Source organism: Thermobia domestica, chromosome 10 (genome assembly GCF_964235325.1).
Source record: "Thermobia domestica chromosome 10, izTheDome1.hap1.1, whole genome shotgun sequence".
In the NCBI taxonomy this organism is placed as follows: domain Eukaryota; kingdom Metazoa; phylum Arthropoda; class Insecta; order Zygentoma; family Lepismatidae; genus Thermobia; species Thermobia domestica.
The window spans coordinates 248,457,649-248,477,190 of NC_137463.1; the positions used below are offsets into that span (position 1 = coordinate 248,457,649).

Here is a 19,542-nt window from a genome sequence, read left to right on the forward strand (position 1 = left end):
TTGATGCACATTCCACCGTTCATGCCATTTGAGTTATTAGACATCTCCAAAATGTTGATGTTAGTGATACTATGTTGTACTTTGTTACACTGAATAAAGTACTATATATGGTATTATGGTTTTATTTAATATCTAAATTAGAAATATGTAATACCCTACGTAGTGCAATTTGAGAAAATACAATTTTATGTTGTGCTAGCAACACTGCTTGTTTATCTAGTGGTATTGCAGAGTATCTAGAGAATTTCCCCTTCAATATTTTACGCAACGTTAAGTAGTGCATTTTCTCTATCACATATATAGGGTGAACCTGAACGATGTGCACATACTTCGGCAGGTGATTCATGACATCAAAAGAAAAGTTCTCTTGCATGTTGGCGAATTACGCGCCATGTCCGAGTGATAGAGATGCCAACTTGGAATAAAAAAATGGAATCGTAACAATTGAAGCGGAAAGACAGATGTGCACATCTTTCTATTCCGTTCTAATTGTTAGGATTCGAGTTTCGATTCCAAGTTTGCACTCCTGTCACTCGTAAAGACGCGTAGTTCAACAACATGCAAAAGGACTTTTTGTTCTCTTTTGAAGTTAAGAATCACCTCCCGAAGTATGTGCACATCTTTCAGGTTCACCCTATATATATATACAGTGGCGTATTTAAGATTTTGTTTCGGGAGGGGCTTTGCTAACTTTCGGGGGAGCTTTGCCTGAAAATGTGAAACTTTTGCAAGATATTTCATATACTTTACTATAGTAAGAAAGATTTGGGGGGCTTAAGCCCGGAAACCCCCCTTAAATACGCCACTGTATATATATATATATATATATATATATAAGTGACACATATACTCCTAGCAGTAATATACATACCGCGAACGGCAGGATTCGAATCAAGCTGTTTAACGATGGGGACAGAGAGGATTTTCCAAATAAGCATCTAAGTTTTTTTTTTTTTAAACTAGGTTGCCATGCTGCAAGAGTCTCGTAACTGTCATTAAAACAACTTGCAACCTCATCTTTCTATTTACTGTTTACACGTTACAACTTTATGGAAGCACGATATATCTATCCATGCAGCACTGCACTGTAGTGGACAAATAGTGAATCTCCTCAATAACTATTGGAACACCAACGGAGGGCCATAAATTATTGTTATATTTTCTAACATTTCTAATTAGATTTAAAAAAAACTTTAAAAAAATGCTAGGCCTAACCCCATTCATCACAAAACTTACTTGCTTGGTTTTTAGTGTTTTGTCTTTTTTGTTTTTACATAAAAAAGAAAGTGTTGTGGGCCTCAGAGCCTCCTCCCTTGGTAGTACTTACGGTCTATTCAGCGGATACACTTACTGATACATTCGAGTGTTTAGGCTAATTATTTTATTATCCTTTGAAACTATTTTGCTGTTACAACACGCAGAGGCACTCTGAACTACGTATTATTCTGATGCAGTGTTGCCAACTACACATTATATATATTTGGTCTAGGAATTAATTCGTGCGGTTGGTACGCACACATTGAAGCTGTAGTACAAACACAAAATACATAAATACCTTAAGAAAAATATTGTCCATCGCTAGCCACCACTTTCGCCCATCTGTCAGGCAATGTACGGATTCCGTGGCGAAAGAAGTCCTCATCCTTGGAAGCGATCCAGTCAGAGACCCATGTTTCGATATCTTCTGAAGAAGTAAACCGCTGTCCAATCAAATCGTTGCTCATGCAATCGAACAAGTAGTAGTCCGAAAGAGCAACGTCTGGTGAATACGGCGGGTGGGGTAAAACTTCCCATCCGACATTTTCTAAATAGGTTTTGACCGGTTTTGCGACATGTGGGCGAGCGTTATCATGTTGAACAATAAGTTTATCATGTCTGTTCTCCCATTCTGGTCGTGTTCTGGCCAGAGCTTGCTTCAAACGCATTAATTGTCGTCGATAACGTTCTCCATTCATAGTTTCACCCGGTTGCAGCAGCTCATAGTACACCACACCTTTCATATTCCACCATATGCACAGCATAACCTTTGCACAGTGAATATCTCGTTTTGGTTGTGATGGACCTGGTTCACCTGGTTTCACCCAGGCCTTTTTTCGTTTAGGGTTCTCGTAATGGATCTACTTCTCATCACCCGTAATAATTCGATGCAGAAACCCCTTTCTGCTCTGTCGTTGAAGCAGCAATTCGCAAATAGTTTTTCGTCTTTCAACGTCTCTGTCTTTCAATTCATGTGGAACCCAATGTGACATCTTTTGAATCATTCCCATGGCTTTCAAGCGTTTGGAGACTGTTGTTTGATCAACGCCTAATGCTGCTGCAAGTTGTTCCTGCGTTTGACACGAATCCTGCTCGAGCAATGCTGTCAATTCTTCGTCTTGAAATTTTTTTGGCTGTCCAGCTCGCTCTTGGTCTGCCAAGCCGAAATCACCACTTCTAAACCGTGCAAACCACTTCTGACACGTTCGCTCAGCTAGAGCATGGTCACCATACACTTCCACAAAAATACGATGACTTTCAGTCGCACTTTTCTGCATGTTAAAGTAATGCAGCAGGACACCCCGCAAAAACACTTTATCAGGCACAAATTGCGCCATGTTCACTTAACTACAAACTGATGTTGTTGACGCTTTAATCCACTGCCCTATACTACGAACGATACGCGATGACAGGGGTTTGCAACACATGTGTGGATACACGGAACTGTGGGACGCTCCGTTCATTGCGCCATCTCTTGTCCACCCGCACGAATTAATTCCTAGACCAAATATTTAGTATATATATATATATATATTTGTTATGATTATTTCCTTGGCACGGGGCCGCGGTGGCTCAGTGGCAGAGCGTTCACCTCTGGTGCTTGGGGTCCCGGGCTCGATCCCAGCCCCTGCCAAGTGAACTTTGTGTTGGACAAACACCGTGTGCATGGGTTTCCTCGGGGTTCTCCCGTTTTCTCCCACTTTCTTCATTCCATCATTTCATTCATTACTCATCATCACCGTCTCCTTTAGCCTAACGGGGGGACGTAACACTCAAAGATTTCATTTCATTTTTCATTTCCTTGGCACCTAAGTATGTTATTTTCTGTTAGTTTACTCCTTTAAACCTGTTAACACCTAAATATATCACTTTATATTATAATCACACACAAACACACACCTCCCCCCCTCTCTCTCTCTCTGTATATATATATATATATATATATATATATATATATATATATATATATATATATATATATATATATATAGGGTGCGGCTTTGACGACTTGTGCAACATGGGGCTTGGCATTGTCGTAAAGGAGAATGGCTTGGAATTATCGATCGGGTCTCTTCAGCTCAAGTGTCTCATTTACGCGGCGCAGTTGGGAAATATAAAGTTCCTTTTCGACTGTTCCTCTCGAGCATCTCCCAATGCAACATACCCTGCCAGTCCCATCAAACACAGATCATACTTTTTTTTTTTTTTTTTTTTTTTTTTTTTGAGTGGAGGTCTTGCTTCATTCTTGACTTCGGAGTATCACCTGGAGCCACCTATTCTTTTCTTTGTTTCAAATTAATGTATAGCCACCATTTCTCACTTCCCGTTACCATTCGGTACCAGAAATGTTCCTTGTGTCCACGTGTTGCTCGGTGGCGGGCAAGATGTTGAGAAGCAATTTGAAGGAGACTCTTTTTGTTGTTCTCGGTCAGCTCGTGGGGCACCCAAGCTTCCACAGAGATTAAAGAATGATTAGCACAATTTTGTAGAGCAGAAAGAATATTTTTTTCGAATAAATATGAATACGTCCTCAAACAGCATAGACAAAAGAAAGCATAAAACGATACGATTATATTCCTCAACCTGTATAAAGAGAAATTGAGAATCAAGTTTCAATAGTGATCTGAAAGAACAATGCTGCTGCAACTCTGGTGTTATCAAGTATTTTTAATCGTAGAATTTATCCGCAGCAGCCTGAAGCACTGACTGAAGACGCATATTTGATAGGAAATTGTCAGTTTGTTATTCTGTGACTGTATGTGGGAATCTCCAGCAGCATTGGAACAACGGCAAATCGTGCTCTTCGCCGAAGTTCAATTGAGAAAGAACTTAAAGAAATGTTAAATGAATCTGACATAAAAGGTAGTGAGCTCGAAGATAGCGAAATGGAAATAAACCTGTCACGTTTTGATGCAGAAGACAGAGATTTGAACGTTTTATTTGATCATGCAAATGAAACAAATGGACCCAGTGGTATGTTTGTTGTAGTGAATACCTTGTAATGTTCATGATGTTGTAGTGGTGCTAATTTGCCAAACTGACAGACAAGCTTGTTTGCTTACGTTTTACACGGACATTCCACAGGGGCAGAAACCTAATGTTGTGCTCACAGGAAAATTGAAACTTTATGTTGGGCTCGCAACACTGCTTCTCTGGTGACATCCTCTATAGTGCCCAATAAAGGTCCCTCACACTGTCTATCTTTTCGTGGAAACAAAATTTAAAAGAATTCCACCATTCCAAGGATAACCGGGATGGAAAGCATAAAAGGTTAACAATGAATTCATTGGAATACTGAAGTATATCCCACTCTTCCCCATTCCACCGGACTCTATTGTACAGCAGTGGACACTTCTAAATGGTACACCTTAGCCGTAAATCTCCATAAGGCTGTACCATTTAGAAGTCTCCACCGCTGTACCTCCACCGAAATGCAATTAGACGCCACCTTTCCACACATACTACACTGTCCTAAGTTGCTATTGATCTGTATGATAGTTTTTCTATACAAATAAATGAAATAAATAGGTCATAGTTACTGACATAAATAAAAATGTTAACTTAAACAATTACATACATATAGGCAACACTGTTAACTTAGAAACCTAGTAATAATAAATAATAATATATATATATATATGATGTCTTAGATATTACAAGTTCATATCAGACAAGAAAAAATATTTCCGTGAGAATTAATGACCTTTAAGTGTGGTCTCAGATGTCCCCCGTTGATGTTCCATGTAACCCCAAAAATATCTTGGTGTTCCTAAGGTTAAAAATGTGTATTTTCGCGCGCTCCCCTTCCTCCCCTTGTCCAAAAGAATCCGTTCTTTCGGAAGAGGCGAAACTTTTTTTTTCTTTACGTCCGCGGGAGGGCGATAGCACGTAGCAAGCAAGACGACCCAGAAAGTTGCACATTGTTTGACTCCATGCAAGATGAATAAAAATGTTGCATGTTCCTTTCAAGACTATGTCTACATGGAGAAATATTGTAGGTTTGCAAGATTCTTTTATGATAGCTACACTATTCTTGTAAAGTGGCAATTTAGCTTAACGGAAGTACGCATAGCTCTAACCGCGTCTTTAAACGGTGACACAAGCATCTGACATTGACGCCCGAACTACCTTATAATAAAAATAATCCAAATCCACAACAAAACCTAACATCTATGAATAAGATACTCATAAGAATACCTTACCTTAAGATAACAGAAGTCGATATCCACTTCCATGGCCTTCTTCAATTCCTCAATTACTTCCTCCAAATTATGGTTTGATACATAAATATGGAATACAAGGTAACAACGCAGGTAGGCTTCTTTATCTGTGTATTTATCAATTGCCTTCCTCAGATCGCCCGTTCGGTCATATGAATTATCCATTACCCATTTTAAATCCATGTAATTTAGGTCCGCTGAATACACATTCCGTTCCATTGCTTTCAAGTAATGATTTAAAGCTAATTCACGATATCCGTACCTGTCTATTTCAGATATTAAATGACGATTCTGAATCATTGCAACTCGTTCATAATATCGTCCAGCTACATGGTTAACCATCCCATTTTCAGAATCAAGTTCTAATGCTTTTCTAATACAGACTCCTGCCTTCTCTAAGTTTCCAATTCGAGGATTCAAGAAAGCTTTAGCACATCTTGCGTAGTTGGTACTTGAGTAATTCTTATTCTTGAGCACTATTTCAAGGAGATCTGCTGTTTTCTTCTTATATTTCTCTACTTCACTATTGTTTCTCCTAATTTCATGAAAAGAGGATATATCTAAGTATGTCAGAATAAGATCTACCAAGTAAACAGCATTCCCATTGCTTAACTCATACGCTTTTTCTAAATACATCACCTCTTCTTCTGATGGTACTCCAAATGCACCTTCATATTTTCGTTTTCTACTTAAAGATTTACCAGCCATGTAGTACCATTCAGGCTCTGTGGGGTCAAACATAGCTGCCATTTTAGCATAATTGAACGAAGAATCCCAGTTGATAAATAAATATTCCAGAAGTACTGCAGATTTTAGCCCGTAAACAGCACCCTGAACTTTAGTATCAAGTTCCAAGAATTTGATGGTTGATGAAGGGGTCACTTTATTGGCCAATGAGATAAGATAACTTTTGGAAGTGTTGATGACATATTGGGTACCTTGATAAAACGCCTCACTGAAATCCCTTTGTGACTGCTGCAAGATCCTCAAGCAGTCCTCAAGCTCAGCTAGCGAAGACTCAAAGTCTCTTCTTGAGTAATGCTCAATGCTCATTACTAGTTTAAATATTATTTTCGATCTTCTTCCATCCACATCGTCTGTAGTGTTCTTAAACTTCCCACTAACACGACTTAAGTTATCAGGATACACTGGTGATGACACGATCTCCTTTTGCCACTTAAAAATGCATTCTTCTTGAGCAGACATTATGAGACGATAACTGGAATGAAAAAAGTAATAAGGCATTAGATAATTTTGAGTTATCATATTAAGTAAGAATATGAAATGAAAGTAAGGACAAAAATGGGGAGCGAAACATTTAGGTGTCGTAAAACAAGGCAACTTTAAACAGAGGTTACAAGGAATACTCAAATTTCCCTCTTTTTCACTTTTATATTAACCTGCCATAGTATTTTCTTCTAGCGAGTAAGTTCATCCTACAGATTGGGGTTCAGTGCGTGTTTATGTGAGAGGCTGTATATAAAGGGGAACTACTAACGTTGAAGAGATATCTAAACCATCCAAGAGAAAGACTGCAATGTTATGGTCATCTATAATGAGAACAAGAGTGGTCAGAGGAGTCATGGCAATGGAAGTGGATAGCAAGAGAGAGAAAGATCAAGAAGCAAATGTATGGAAACGGGTAGGAATGACTTCAGGCAGAAAGGCCTAACAGAAGAATTGAATGATAGGGCTTTAAGGAGAGGACTCATCAGAAACGTGAACCATACATAAATGGGAAAAAACGGAGAGAAAGAAAATCATTATTGTGCTTTGATAGTTTAGTTTGTTACTTTTTGCCTCAAAAGACAAAAAATATTTTTAAAGCAAAAATTTTCTTGTACGGCTTATATCTGGAGAACTACATATAGTGTGGCTAAACCCAAACTATTACTTAACTCAGTATGATGTGCTTATTCCTTAAAACAATGAAAACTCGATTTAGGGGCCATTCAAAAATTTTGTGGCCCCTGATCCAAAAACTCCAATATATTTCAATGAAAAATTTTCTTGTACCCCTTATATCTGGAAAAAGTGTAGCCAAACTTAAACTCAGTATGATGTGCTTATTCCATACAAAATACGAAAATTCGATTTAGGGGCCGTTCAAAATATTTGCGGCCTCTGCTCCAAAAAGTAAGTATTGGCCAATATTGCAATCTTTTGATCCAATTTTTGGATCATTCATAAAATCCTTGTTGTAAACGATTTTCGAAGGCACGAATATTTCTGTTACAGTCCAAGTACTGATTTTTTTTTCCTTGTTAAGTAATTATAAGAAATATCTTGTTATTACAAGTAGAAAGCTTCACCTTGATGTTGTGATAACAATGGATTGAAAGTAAACCTCATCATTCTGAGGCAAACCGGAGTTACTTTGGACGTGTTCCCGAAAACAGAGGAAATGTACCTGGTAGTCGAAATTATAAGGTCTATATGTCTGAAAATTTGGAGAAGACTTCTATTCAGTCAAGGCGCAAAAAGAATTCGGATTAAACCAGGAAGAAGTGTCATTGAAGGAAAATTTGTTCTTTTGACAGCTCTCGAGAAAACTCAGAACAAGACAATGAAGAGAACAGTGTTGATGGGTAAAGGAAAATAAAACGTTTAAGAGGTCCATCACGGCTTAATTAAATTACCGCTAATTTTACAGTAATTACGTGATATCTTCAAATAGATAAAAGATAATCGAAATGTAGAACAAGAGCGTCACAGACAATATAATTTTACAACACGAGATACCGTTATCACGACTCACTTATCTGTTTTTGATTTCCAGCTTCTTAGAAAATCGGCATTTATTTTCGCGTTTGTAAATGACTACAAACGGAAGGGCACTAGGTGACTCGTGATAACGGTACCCCATGCAAAATAATATTGTCTAGCGCGCTGTTGTTCCACATTTCGATTATTTTTTTTTTTATTTATTTGAAGGTATCACATACTCCCTGTAAAATTAACGGTATTTTAATTTCGCACTGAATAGGCCTCTTAAAAAGAGGAAGGTCCCTCAGGGGTGAATGTTCGCACATTTAAATTGCCAAATTTCATGGAAAGAGAGAAAGTGCATAATTTTAACCGATTACGATGTGGTTTACTAAAGACAAATTTTAAATACCTCTACACTGTGAATTGGTGGGGAGAGAGTGTGCAAGAGGAGAGGGGGTAAGATTATGAAGAATTACAAAGAAGTCTGTGAATTGTCAATTGATGAAATGAGTTTCAAAATTGGTTGGTACTCAAGCCAGGTGCAAATACAATATTCAAACTCTTGTGCATATTGATAAATACTAAATAAGACAGTTGAAGAATGAAAAAAAGACTTATATTTCAACTTCTAATACTTTTTAATACTTTTATGGCCACCAAGGGGTCAAATCGGTTATTTATTAAAACTTGAATACCTGTCCAAAGTTGCCCCTTTTTAACGTTAAACATTGGAAAGTTATTTTTTTTTCAGTATTTTCATTGACTATTTGTCACATGGTATTATAAATGTATTCTATTACATCAAATTGAACTTTTCCGAGCAAACGTATTGTTATTCTAGACTTATTGGATATACCGAAGTCGTTTACAGTGGAATTTTTAAAGTTTCCAACATTTTTCGGTAGTTCGTAAATCTGTTTCGTTTGATTTGATTTTGAGTTTAGCGTCCCTTTCTGCAGTAAGGCAACATGAGACGTTAACCTACAGCTTACTTCTAGAATCCGAAACACGTCAACTTCTGCGGAGAATCGAACTCAGGTCTTCCACGCCAAAGGTGTGTACGTTAACTGCTTAGCCACGAGGGAACTCATAAAATATTTCATGTGGAATTTTGTTTTCTATGGAGCAACAATGTGGACATCACGCAAAAATGACGAAGAAAACCTTAACACTAAGGTTCGGATTTTTTATAGTGATTTTTTCTGGCATCTTTTTACATGCCTTGTTAAATATAAACAACACATTTCTGACTCTGATGAACACGAAAATACCCGTTCTTGTTGGTCATCGTATAAGTATATATTTGAACTGTAAATTAGCGTTAAGTTATGATTGGGACTGAAGTGACACAAAAACATAATTTTTGGTCATATCTTAGATGAATTTTACTTACTGTTCAGAAATGTATTTGCAACGAGGTTATTTAGAATTTTTTAAAAAGAAATATTTGGTGTTGTGTAACAGGACTTGAATGTATCAATAAGGGAATCAACGTGATTGACTTGGCAGAAGAGCAATCATTTTGAAACGAGGAATTGCCACCTTAGCTTTTGTCTCTCTTTATTCTGTCCTGTAAAAGTACCTGAAGTCCAATACCTTTGTTGCATAACTATTCTATCAGGCCTTGTTTCCATATTGTACTAAAACACAATAACACACTGAGCAAGACTATGTGATAATATGTAAAAAAAAAGTGATTGTTTTTTTTCTTTTTACATATCAAATAGCCTTGCTCAGTGTGTTACCTTTGTTGCATGTTGATGGAAAATATTTCTACCCAAATCCGGAGAAGCCTTTAAATATAGGAAATATGAAAGTAGTACTGTAAAAATACTAGAAATTTAGGTTGAGCTTAGCCTGCTGCGGGGCTCTGTCGGGATCCTAACCTCAGTTGCTTAGCCTGTTGCGGGGCTCTGTGACTTTTATCTCCGTCATTGCTTGCTTGAGAGCTTTGGAGTTTCCTACGCCACTCTGCTTAGCCTCCTGCGGGGCTCTGTAGAGATCCTGTCCGCGACCGCACGTTCAAGCACTAATTAATTTCTACGTTACAAATTAGCGAAAATATATTATAGTATTTTCTGTAAATACTGTTGCTATAGAGGATTTTATAAATAAAGCGGTAATGGGAGTCGATTCCGGATTCTGATTTTATTAACCTCGCTCTACCTACCAAGAAGTTTTACAATATATACTGTACAGTATATGTATAAGAAGTCCTGACTAAGTGATTCATCAACGCCCAGGCCAAACCGCTAAAGTCAGAAACTTGAAATTTGGACAGGGTATTAGAATTTGTGATGTAAGGTCCCACTAAGTAAAGATTTTTGAAAAATCTATGAGGAAGGGAGAGAACAGAGATGGCAATTATTATCTTGAAATGTACTTATCTCGGAATCTCTGAAAGTGACACTAAATCTGATGTATGGACTTCTCAATTAAAATAACGAGAAATGTGTTTCGCCGCTTCTTGATATTTGACCTAGAAGAGAATAAAAAGAGTAGGCTTACATTTATTTTAATTTAATTACCATACTGTGAAATTCATTAAGGTTACAGACATGAAATTTGGTATTTAGACTTTTCTTTTAAAATAACTTTCAGCGTTTTTTCATATTTCTCCTAGGAAGGAAGAAAAAGCGAGAAAGAAAAGGTGAGGTTGCAATTGTTAGAATAAGATGGTCATATCTCGAAATCCCTTAAGATATTATAGATATGTTAGGGACATGAGACTTTGTACACAGTAAGGGAAAAGTCCAGCACCACCCTTGTATTTTTGAAACGGCTTGAGGAAAGATGACGTAACTTTGGATGTGGGTAACTGGGGTGGGGTGCACATGATGGTGCTATTTTGCATCATGGAAGCCATCTTGAAATCCGTCATTTTGAATTCAGATCCAAACTTGATCCAAATGGGAACGGAATATGCGACACTTGAGTTTAGGCCAGAATTTGCCCGCCAAGAAAGATTGAAGCTTTCTGATCAGTGGGGAACGCAGTACCAGAACAATCGCTGATGACTTCAATGCTCGGCACCCAGAGAGGAATAACATAGCACATACCACAGTGTCGCGTATTTTGTAGAAATTTCGAGTTTTTGGATCTGTGCATACAAACAACGCAGTAAAGGCCCAAGGACTGCAATAGAGAAGGCAACAGCAACGGCAATGGTAGCGCCCTTGGTGAAAAGCCCGAAACGCACTACAAGACGTTTAGCTACAGTTTCAGGTTTAAGTCAGGGATCGATACTCCGTGTGATGCACACAAACGTCATCCATACAAACTCCAACTGCAGCAATACCTAACGGAGGGTGACCCAGATAGGAGCTTCAAATTTGGAGAATGGGCTGTGACGAAGTGTCACGAGGATCCAGTTTTCTCTTAGCGTGTTGTTTAGTGATGAGGCCCTGTTCCATGTGATCGGTGAGATCAATAACAATCACCGTTATTGGTCACCCAACAAACCCAGCACGGATAGATGTCTCAAGGGTAATTAGTGATGGTACGGTGTAGGACATGGAACACCCGTATCATCGTGCCGTTGTCCATCCATGGGAACCTAAATGGGGACAGATATCTTGACATGCTGCAGGAACAGGTGTTCCAGTCACAGCTGAACACAGAGGACTTCTCTGCTTTTTGCACCAAGATGGTGCAACTCCTCACTACGTACCATGTTCAAGGAGTAGTTGGCACAGTTCCAGGACACTGGATTGGTCGTCGAGGGCCAATTGAATGGCCACGCCGTTCGCCTAACCTGACACCCGTAGACTTTTATCTGTGCGCCCATTTCAAAGGACTTGTTTATTAAGAAAAATTCCCTGATCGCGAACATCTCGAACAACTAATGACGCATACTTGTGACTCTGTGACGCCGGAAGTGTTATTACGTGTCCATCAGTGTTGGAAAAAACGTCTTGCATTATGTGCAGCACACAATGGGGAACATATAGAGCATATCTTATAGGGTCCCACGTGCAATGTTTACTTTTCAAATTTTCATTATTGACTAAAGTAAGTGAAACATAACTTAACACTCGTATTTCTGGTGAAATTCTAGCCCAAAATCATGTTACATGCCCCTTTTCCATGGGAAATATTGGACCTGAAGACAAAATGGCGGATTTGAAAATGGCCGCCATGATACATAATGGAACCATTACGCTCCCAGCCCAATTACTTCAACCAGTTTCTCATCTTTCCTCAAGTCATTTCAAAAATACAAGGGTGGTGCTGGACTTTTGCCTCACCCTGTACATGAACTCGTTATTCAAAGGAAATGGGCATATGCCACAGTGTTTTCAGAAATTCCGCTTTTGATTAAATAAGGAGAGAATTTCCATTTTTTTCTTCAATATATAAATTGATTTCGAGGGTAGCAATCTCATCATTAGGGAGGAAATGCGTGAACCTTTTGAAAAGAAATTTTGAACACAGTCTTGGCCCGATATTTCACTTCGATTAAACTGCATATTCTAAGGGGAAAAGGGGTTTACATTTTTCGCAAAGAATAATGCTACAAAGCTATTCTTCCAGTGCATAGAATAGAAGCAAAGGCTTTTAAAAATGGAGGGGAAAGCTTATTCAACAGACATTAACTGTTTCACGTTTTTTTTTATTAGTATAAGTGAGGACTTGTGAAGCCTGGGCTCTACCCCAATCATAGAACTGCTTTACCTCTAGTGTTAGGGGCTCTGCACACACACCGACCATACTGTCGGTCATAAAATATAAAATAGTCTTCACCATACTTCCATAAACTAAAACGTGCTTGTCATGAGTTGTATCAGGGTTGTCAGACAATCTTTTCATAAATTGTCACAGATGTGAGAGTGAGCATCCACCGTTAATCACTTGAGTGTCATTTTAAGAGGGGCATAATTTGGGGAGGGGAGGGGGAAATTACCCCCCTTGACACCCGCGTTAATTTGAAAAGCATGCTTTTGAAAAAAATGTATATTAACATACTGAAAAACGTGAAACTCTTTGTCGATGGACATTCTTGCTCCCCTCCCTGGCAAAATCTGAAACAACGCTGCTGATTTCAACACAATATAACAATCAGAAATAAAAATTTGCACTAGAAACAAGATGACATGTTTGTTATGAATAACACTACGATAAGGTGAAATCAGGAGCGTCATTTTATATTTGCCAGCGGGGGAAGCAAGATACCCCATCGACATAGGAGTTTGTGTTTTGTATTACTATATCAGTAGAGGGTCATTCCATGTCAAATCACCTAATTTTAAAACATGACCGTGCTCCAATGTCTCAGATTCTCTTCAAATTTTTTCATACATTAATACCAATGAAATTATGGTAAATTAATTTTTTACGATTTTTTGGATGAGAAATGGGCCGGGGAGAAATTTTTGAAAAGTGGGAATTTTGCTTCAATTTCACTTTCTGGCACTCAGCATCATGGAACTAAATTACAACAACTCCATTATTTTTGAAGTTATTGGGCTCATCCCGGTGTCAAATTAAAGCTTAGTTTTTGCTCTTTCAGTAGATCTTAGGTAACCTTGCAAAAGGTTACATTGTCAAACATTAAAGGGCATACAAAGCAAATTTTAAGGTTTTTACAAATTGTGCCGTTGCTCAAGTTACAACTATAAAACTTTTGAAACTTTGTTTGTACATTCATCGTAACACGTACATGATATGGTTAAAAATAAAGAGGGTGTTTTTTTTTTTTGTATTTTTGTAATTATTTTTTTAAGTACAAAAATATACAGTTTTAAGTGTTGTTACAAATTGTGTCATTGCTCGTAAGTTACAACTATGAAACTTTTGAAACTTTTTAAAATAGAATCATCTTAGCCCATACATGATATGGTTAAAATATAAAAAGGGTGCTTTTGATATTTTTGTAATTATTATTTTTTGATATTTTACATGTATGGAAATATACAGTTTTAAGTGTTGTTACAAATTGTGTCATTGCTCGTAAGTTACAACTATGAAACTTTTGAAACTTTTTAAAATAGAATCATCTTAGCCCATACATGATATGGTTAAAATATAAAAAGGGTGCTTTTGATATTTTTGTAATTATTATTTTTTGATATTTTACATGTATGGAAATATACCGTTTTAAGTGTTGTTACAAATTGTGTCATTGTTCGTAAGTTACAACTATGAAAATTTTGAAACTTTTTAATAGAATTATCTTAGTACATAAATGATATAGATAAAAAGTAAAAATGGTGCTTTTAGTATTTTTGTATTTTCTTTTTATTATTATTTTATGTGTACGGAAATATAGTTTTAAGTTTTGTTACAAATTGTATCATTGCTCATAAGTAGACTTCGAATCGATATGCACTAAAAAACGGCAAAATATGCATGCAAATATGCGCTAAAAATCACGAAAATATACACTGAAAATATGCAAATATGCACTGAAAATATGCACTGAAAATGATAAATATGCACCAATCAAAAACTAAAGTTAAATGAGAAATTTCATTATCTTTAAAGAAAAAAGTTGTATTACTTGAACTACATATACTTGGTGTACAACTATGATGCATTCATGCTACAATACACAACTATGTAGTTTTCGGTAGTTTCTGGTAAAAGCCTGCATTTGTCAGTCAAAACATTACTGAACATCGAAAATGTTCCTTCCGTGTCACAGGTCGTTAAGGGACAGTGTTTCAAAGAAGCAATGTTACTTGCCGATAAATCTGTAATTCGTGCGTCGTTGTTCCCAGGAACACTTTATTTGCATTAGACGAGAATTTTATCGAATATAGGATTTTTCTCGTCTATTGACTGTGCTTTTCGAAAAAATATTTATCCGATTGGTCTTGGCGGAGCCTGTTTCGTTATTTAATCAAACAGCTCAAATGCACTACAAAGTCCTAGTCATCACTCGTCTCATCTCCTATGATTTTTGAAATTGAACTGAATTTAGTATTGATAAACCCAAGTTCGCTTTTAATGTTTTCAGCTCCGCAAGTATCCATGGCTTCTGGAATATATTTGGTTTCTTCGGGTTGAAACTGTTCAGTATGTGAAATTAAAATGCATCTATCCCATATATATATATATATATATATATATATATATATATATATATAATGCGCCAAGTATCTGTGAATAAAGAATAATTATACTCAGAGAAGTAAATAAATATTTCTGGCATAAGCATATAGTAAAACCTGACTAGTGAATTTGAACGGAATTCGTAAAAATTTCTCTTAAAGGTTTTAAAGTTAACAAAGATAGATCTATGCAAATAAATAAATAATGTACATAGTGAGATAAAATAAAATGTTATACATACCGTATTAAATTACAGTATTTAGTTATGCTACAAATTAATACACATAAAACTTACAGTGAACAAAAAAAATAATAACATAAAATAAAGTAAAAGAAACGCCTACATACGTTTTCCAAGGCCAAGACAAAAAGTTGATGCTATACCCTTTTCAGCCTTCCTCCCTCTACTTTGGCTCCCTTTGATCTATTGTGTATATTATGCTTCTTGTTCCATGTCTCTTGACCAACTAGAGAAATAGTTATTGGTTTGGAAATTACTATATAAATTGCACTTCGTTCAAAAAGTTGCACTGTATCTAGGGCCTTATATGGCGGTGGACTAAAGGTAAAATATGTAGGGTAACAAGTAAACGAAGATCTTTACAGACAGCGTAGTTCATATACCTAACCCCTCACAGAAAGTCTAAAACTTTTGTAAACACTGCATTACGGAACTTGAAAATTTCTGTTAAAAGGCATATTTTAACATCCGTTGTTCGCAACAAAGGTTCCGAATAATCAAGAGAATTTAACACTTTTTTCGGGGGGGGGGACCGTGAAATATTTCCGTTTAATAAGGGACCTGTTGAAGGCAATTTTTACTGTATTAAAAGCCTGTATTTAAAACCTTGTGTTGTTGTTTAAAAGAAAATAAATCCACTTGAAATTACTTTCTTTATCCAATTATGTGTTAATCCTAGAATATTTTCTTCTAACGTAACATTGTCCGTTTCAAACAGCAATAATTTACAATGTATAATAGTGATACTTTAAATGGAATAAACTGATTTGAGCGAGACATGGAGCATGAATGGGAAGAAGGTTGTTATCGAAAACAGAACAGAAGACTTAGTAGGTAAGTTACGTTTCGAGAGACTGAGGTGCATATCAAAGCAACACAAGCTTATATTTAAATAATCTCATAAACTCCTTAAAGGAAAACTCGGAAACTTATCTCAAAAAATAACTGCTGCGACAAGTTTTAGATTTTGTAAAGCAAATATTTTAATTAATTGTAGAGCTTATTTTCAAAAGGGTTGTTCATTTCGTCCCGAAATACATTTTAAAGGGTTTCTTTGAAATAAACTCTGTCGAGTATATATATATATATTTAAAAAAAAATCCACACCTGGGTTGTTTCATACTTGTAGAACTCCTTACCAGACTTGAAACTGCTATATAAGAGGGCCAAAAAATAGGGCGCTGCTGAAGTTTAAGCTTTTGCTATCGAACAAAATGGAAATGTCCTCTTCTAAAAACAAGCATACTTACTTTGAAAATATTACTTGTTTAGCATTCACTTTGCAAAATATATTTTCCCCTTGAATTGTTAACGTCTCTCGACTTCAATCCATTGTTTCAGAGGGTCCAATAATTGTAGTGCTACATCTTCAAATTTTAATTTTAACTAGAGCAGAATTTTGTCCATTTTTTCCACCCAAGAAAAATGTACCATTTAAATAAACGACGGAAGGCCATTTCAAAATTTGGGCCACTACGATCACCTGTCGTGCGACATCTCCAAATTCGAATTTTAACTAGCTCAGAATTTTGTCCAATTATTGTCCATTTTTTTGAATCCAAGAAAAATTTTGCACCATTCAAATTAACAAAGTAGGCCCATTTCAAATTTTAGCCATTTTGATCACCTTTAGTGCGACATCTTCAAATATGAATTTTAATTAGATCATAATTTTGTCCCGTTTTTGTAGATTGGTGAACTACGAAGAAAAATTTTTTTACAATTGAAACAAACGACAGAGCCATTTAAAATTTTGGCCACATCGATCACCTGTAGTGCGATATCTTCAAATTCGAATTTTAACAAGCTTAGAATTTTCTCCAATTTTTCACATTCTTGAACCACCAACAAAAAGATATACATCAACCAAATGAACGAGGGAGGTTCATTTCAAAATTTGGTCACTTCGATCACCTGTAGTGAGACACTTCAAGTTTGAATTTTAACTTGGTGGTACAAAGCTCTACAAAAAACAGTGAAAATTCTAAGCTAGTTAGAATTCGAATTTGAAGATGTCACACTACTGGTGAATGAAGTGGCCAAAATTTTGAATTACCCTCCTTTGTTAATTTGAGTGTTGAAATTTTTTTTCTTGGTGGTACAAAAATGTAAAAAATTGACAAAATCTTCAATTAAAATTCGAATTTGAAAATGTCACATTACAGGTGATCGAATTAGTCAAATTTTGAAATAATCTTCCTCGTTTATTTGGATGGTACAAAATGTTTTGTGTGTGATACAAAGATTGGACAAAACTCTAAGCTTGTTAAAATGCGAATTTGAGCATGTCACACTGATCGATGTGGCCAAAATTTCAAATGGCCCTCCCTCGTTTATTTCAATGGTACATAATTTTTCTTGGTGGTACAAAAATGTACAAAAATCGGACAAAATTATGAGCTATTTAACATTCAGATTTTGAACATGTCGCATTACAGGTGATTGAAGTGGGCAAATCTTGAAGTGACCCTCCCTCGTTTATTTGAATGGTACAAATTTTTTTCTTCTGTGAACAAAAATGGACGAAATTTGGATAAAATTGTGAGCTAGTTAAATTTCAAATTTGATCTGTCACTACAGGTGATCGAAGTGGCCAAATTTTGAAATGGTCCTCCCTCTTTTACTTGAATTTTATAAAAAGAATTTCTTGGGTGGGCAAAAATGGACAAAAAATTGGACAAAATTCTGAGGTAGTTAAAATTCAGATTTGAAGATGCACTACAGGTCATCAAAGTGGCCAAATTTTTAAATGGTCTCCCCTCGTTTATTTGAATTTTCAAAATTTGTTCTAGGTTTGACAAAAATGGACAAAATTCTGAGCTAGTTAAAATTCAATTTGAAGATGTTTCAGGAGATAACTTCTAGATTTTTCTTTCGGTATTTTTATACTGCCACAGGAGCACACAATTTCAAATCTACACACACACACAACAGTAGCAACTTTAATTCCGAGATGGGTGACATGGAAATTTTGTTCTAGGTGATTTGACACCGTTATTTATGTCTTAACGATATAAACAAGCCGATAACAAAGAACCATTTCAAGGTCTTGAGTCTATTTATTTTAGAAATTTGGAATACCATTTATGACAAAAGTTATTGCACGTTAAAAATTATCAGTTTGGTCGTTTCTTTAGATATGCATTTATATGCAATAACGACATAAACATGCACTAACCTGCGAAATATGCAAATATATGCACTATAAAACTCTACTATTTTACCCCAAAACAGCTGAAATGAATTTCTGTTTAAAGAGCATATCAATATCGCATCAGGAAAAAAACATGCAAATATGCAAAAATCCGAAGTCTAGTCATAAGTTACAACTACGACACTCTTGAAGCTTCTTTTTATAGAATCGTTTTATCACATACATGATATGGTTAAAAAATATAAGTGTGCTTTTGGTATTTTTACAATTATTATTATTATTATTATTATTATTATTATTATTATTATTATTATTATTATTATTATTATTATTATTATTATTATTATTTGTGTTTTAAATGTACAGAAATATACAGATTTACTGTTGTTAACAGATACTGTTGTTTACTGTTGCCTTTTGTCTGAAGTAGTGATGGTCAACTCCGGAATTTGTACTTTCCGGATTCCGGAAAGTAAAATTGGAAAAATTTCGAAATTCGAAAAAATTCACACTTTGAAACTTTTCCAAATAATCATCTTAGTAAATATTAGGTATACTTAAAAATAGAACTGGTGTAATGTGTAGTTTTGGTATTACCATAATATTATATTTTTGTACTTTAACTATGACTTTCAACTTTTTCCCAATTGTACCATCGCTTACAACTATCAATCTTTTGTAACTTTTTACATGATAAGTTTGCATTTACTAGGTATGATTAAATAAGAGAAAGGGATACCTTTTTTGTAATAATCTTGCGGTTTTGTGAATGAAAAATATAGGCCTAGCAATGTAAGGGGTTGAATGATTATTACAAACCCTATCAACAGAAATAAGAAATAACAGACTAATGTACATACATACCAGTAATACTTCTTAGAATTACATAGATTTACATACAAAATGTT

At 35.8% G+C, this 19,542-nt stretch overlaps 1 protein-coding gene across 1 annotated transcript in view; it reads right to left on the reverse strand.

The window, feature by feature from the left end:
• LOC145663152 (uncharacterized) overlaps window positions 1-19,542 on the reverse strand; it is a 65,230-nt gene that overhangs the window by 25,099 nt on the left and 20,589 nt on the right. Inside the window, exon 2 of the mRNA XM_081729475.1 lies at window positions 5,460-6,696. Within this exon, the coding sequence (XP_081585601.1) occupies window positions 5,460-6,683 (1,224 nt within the window). The 5' untranslated portion in view covers window positions 6,684-6,696. The remainder of the gene's footprint in view (window positions 1-5,459; window positions 6,697-19,542) is intronic.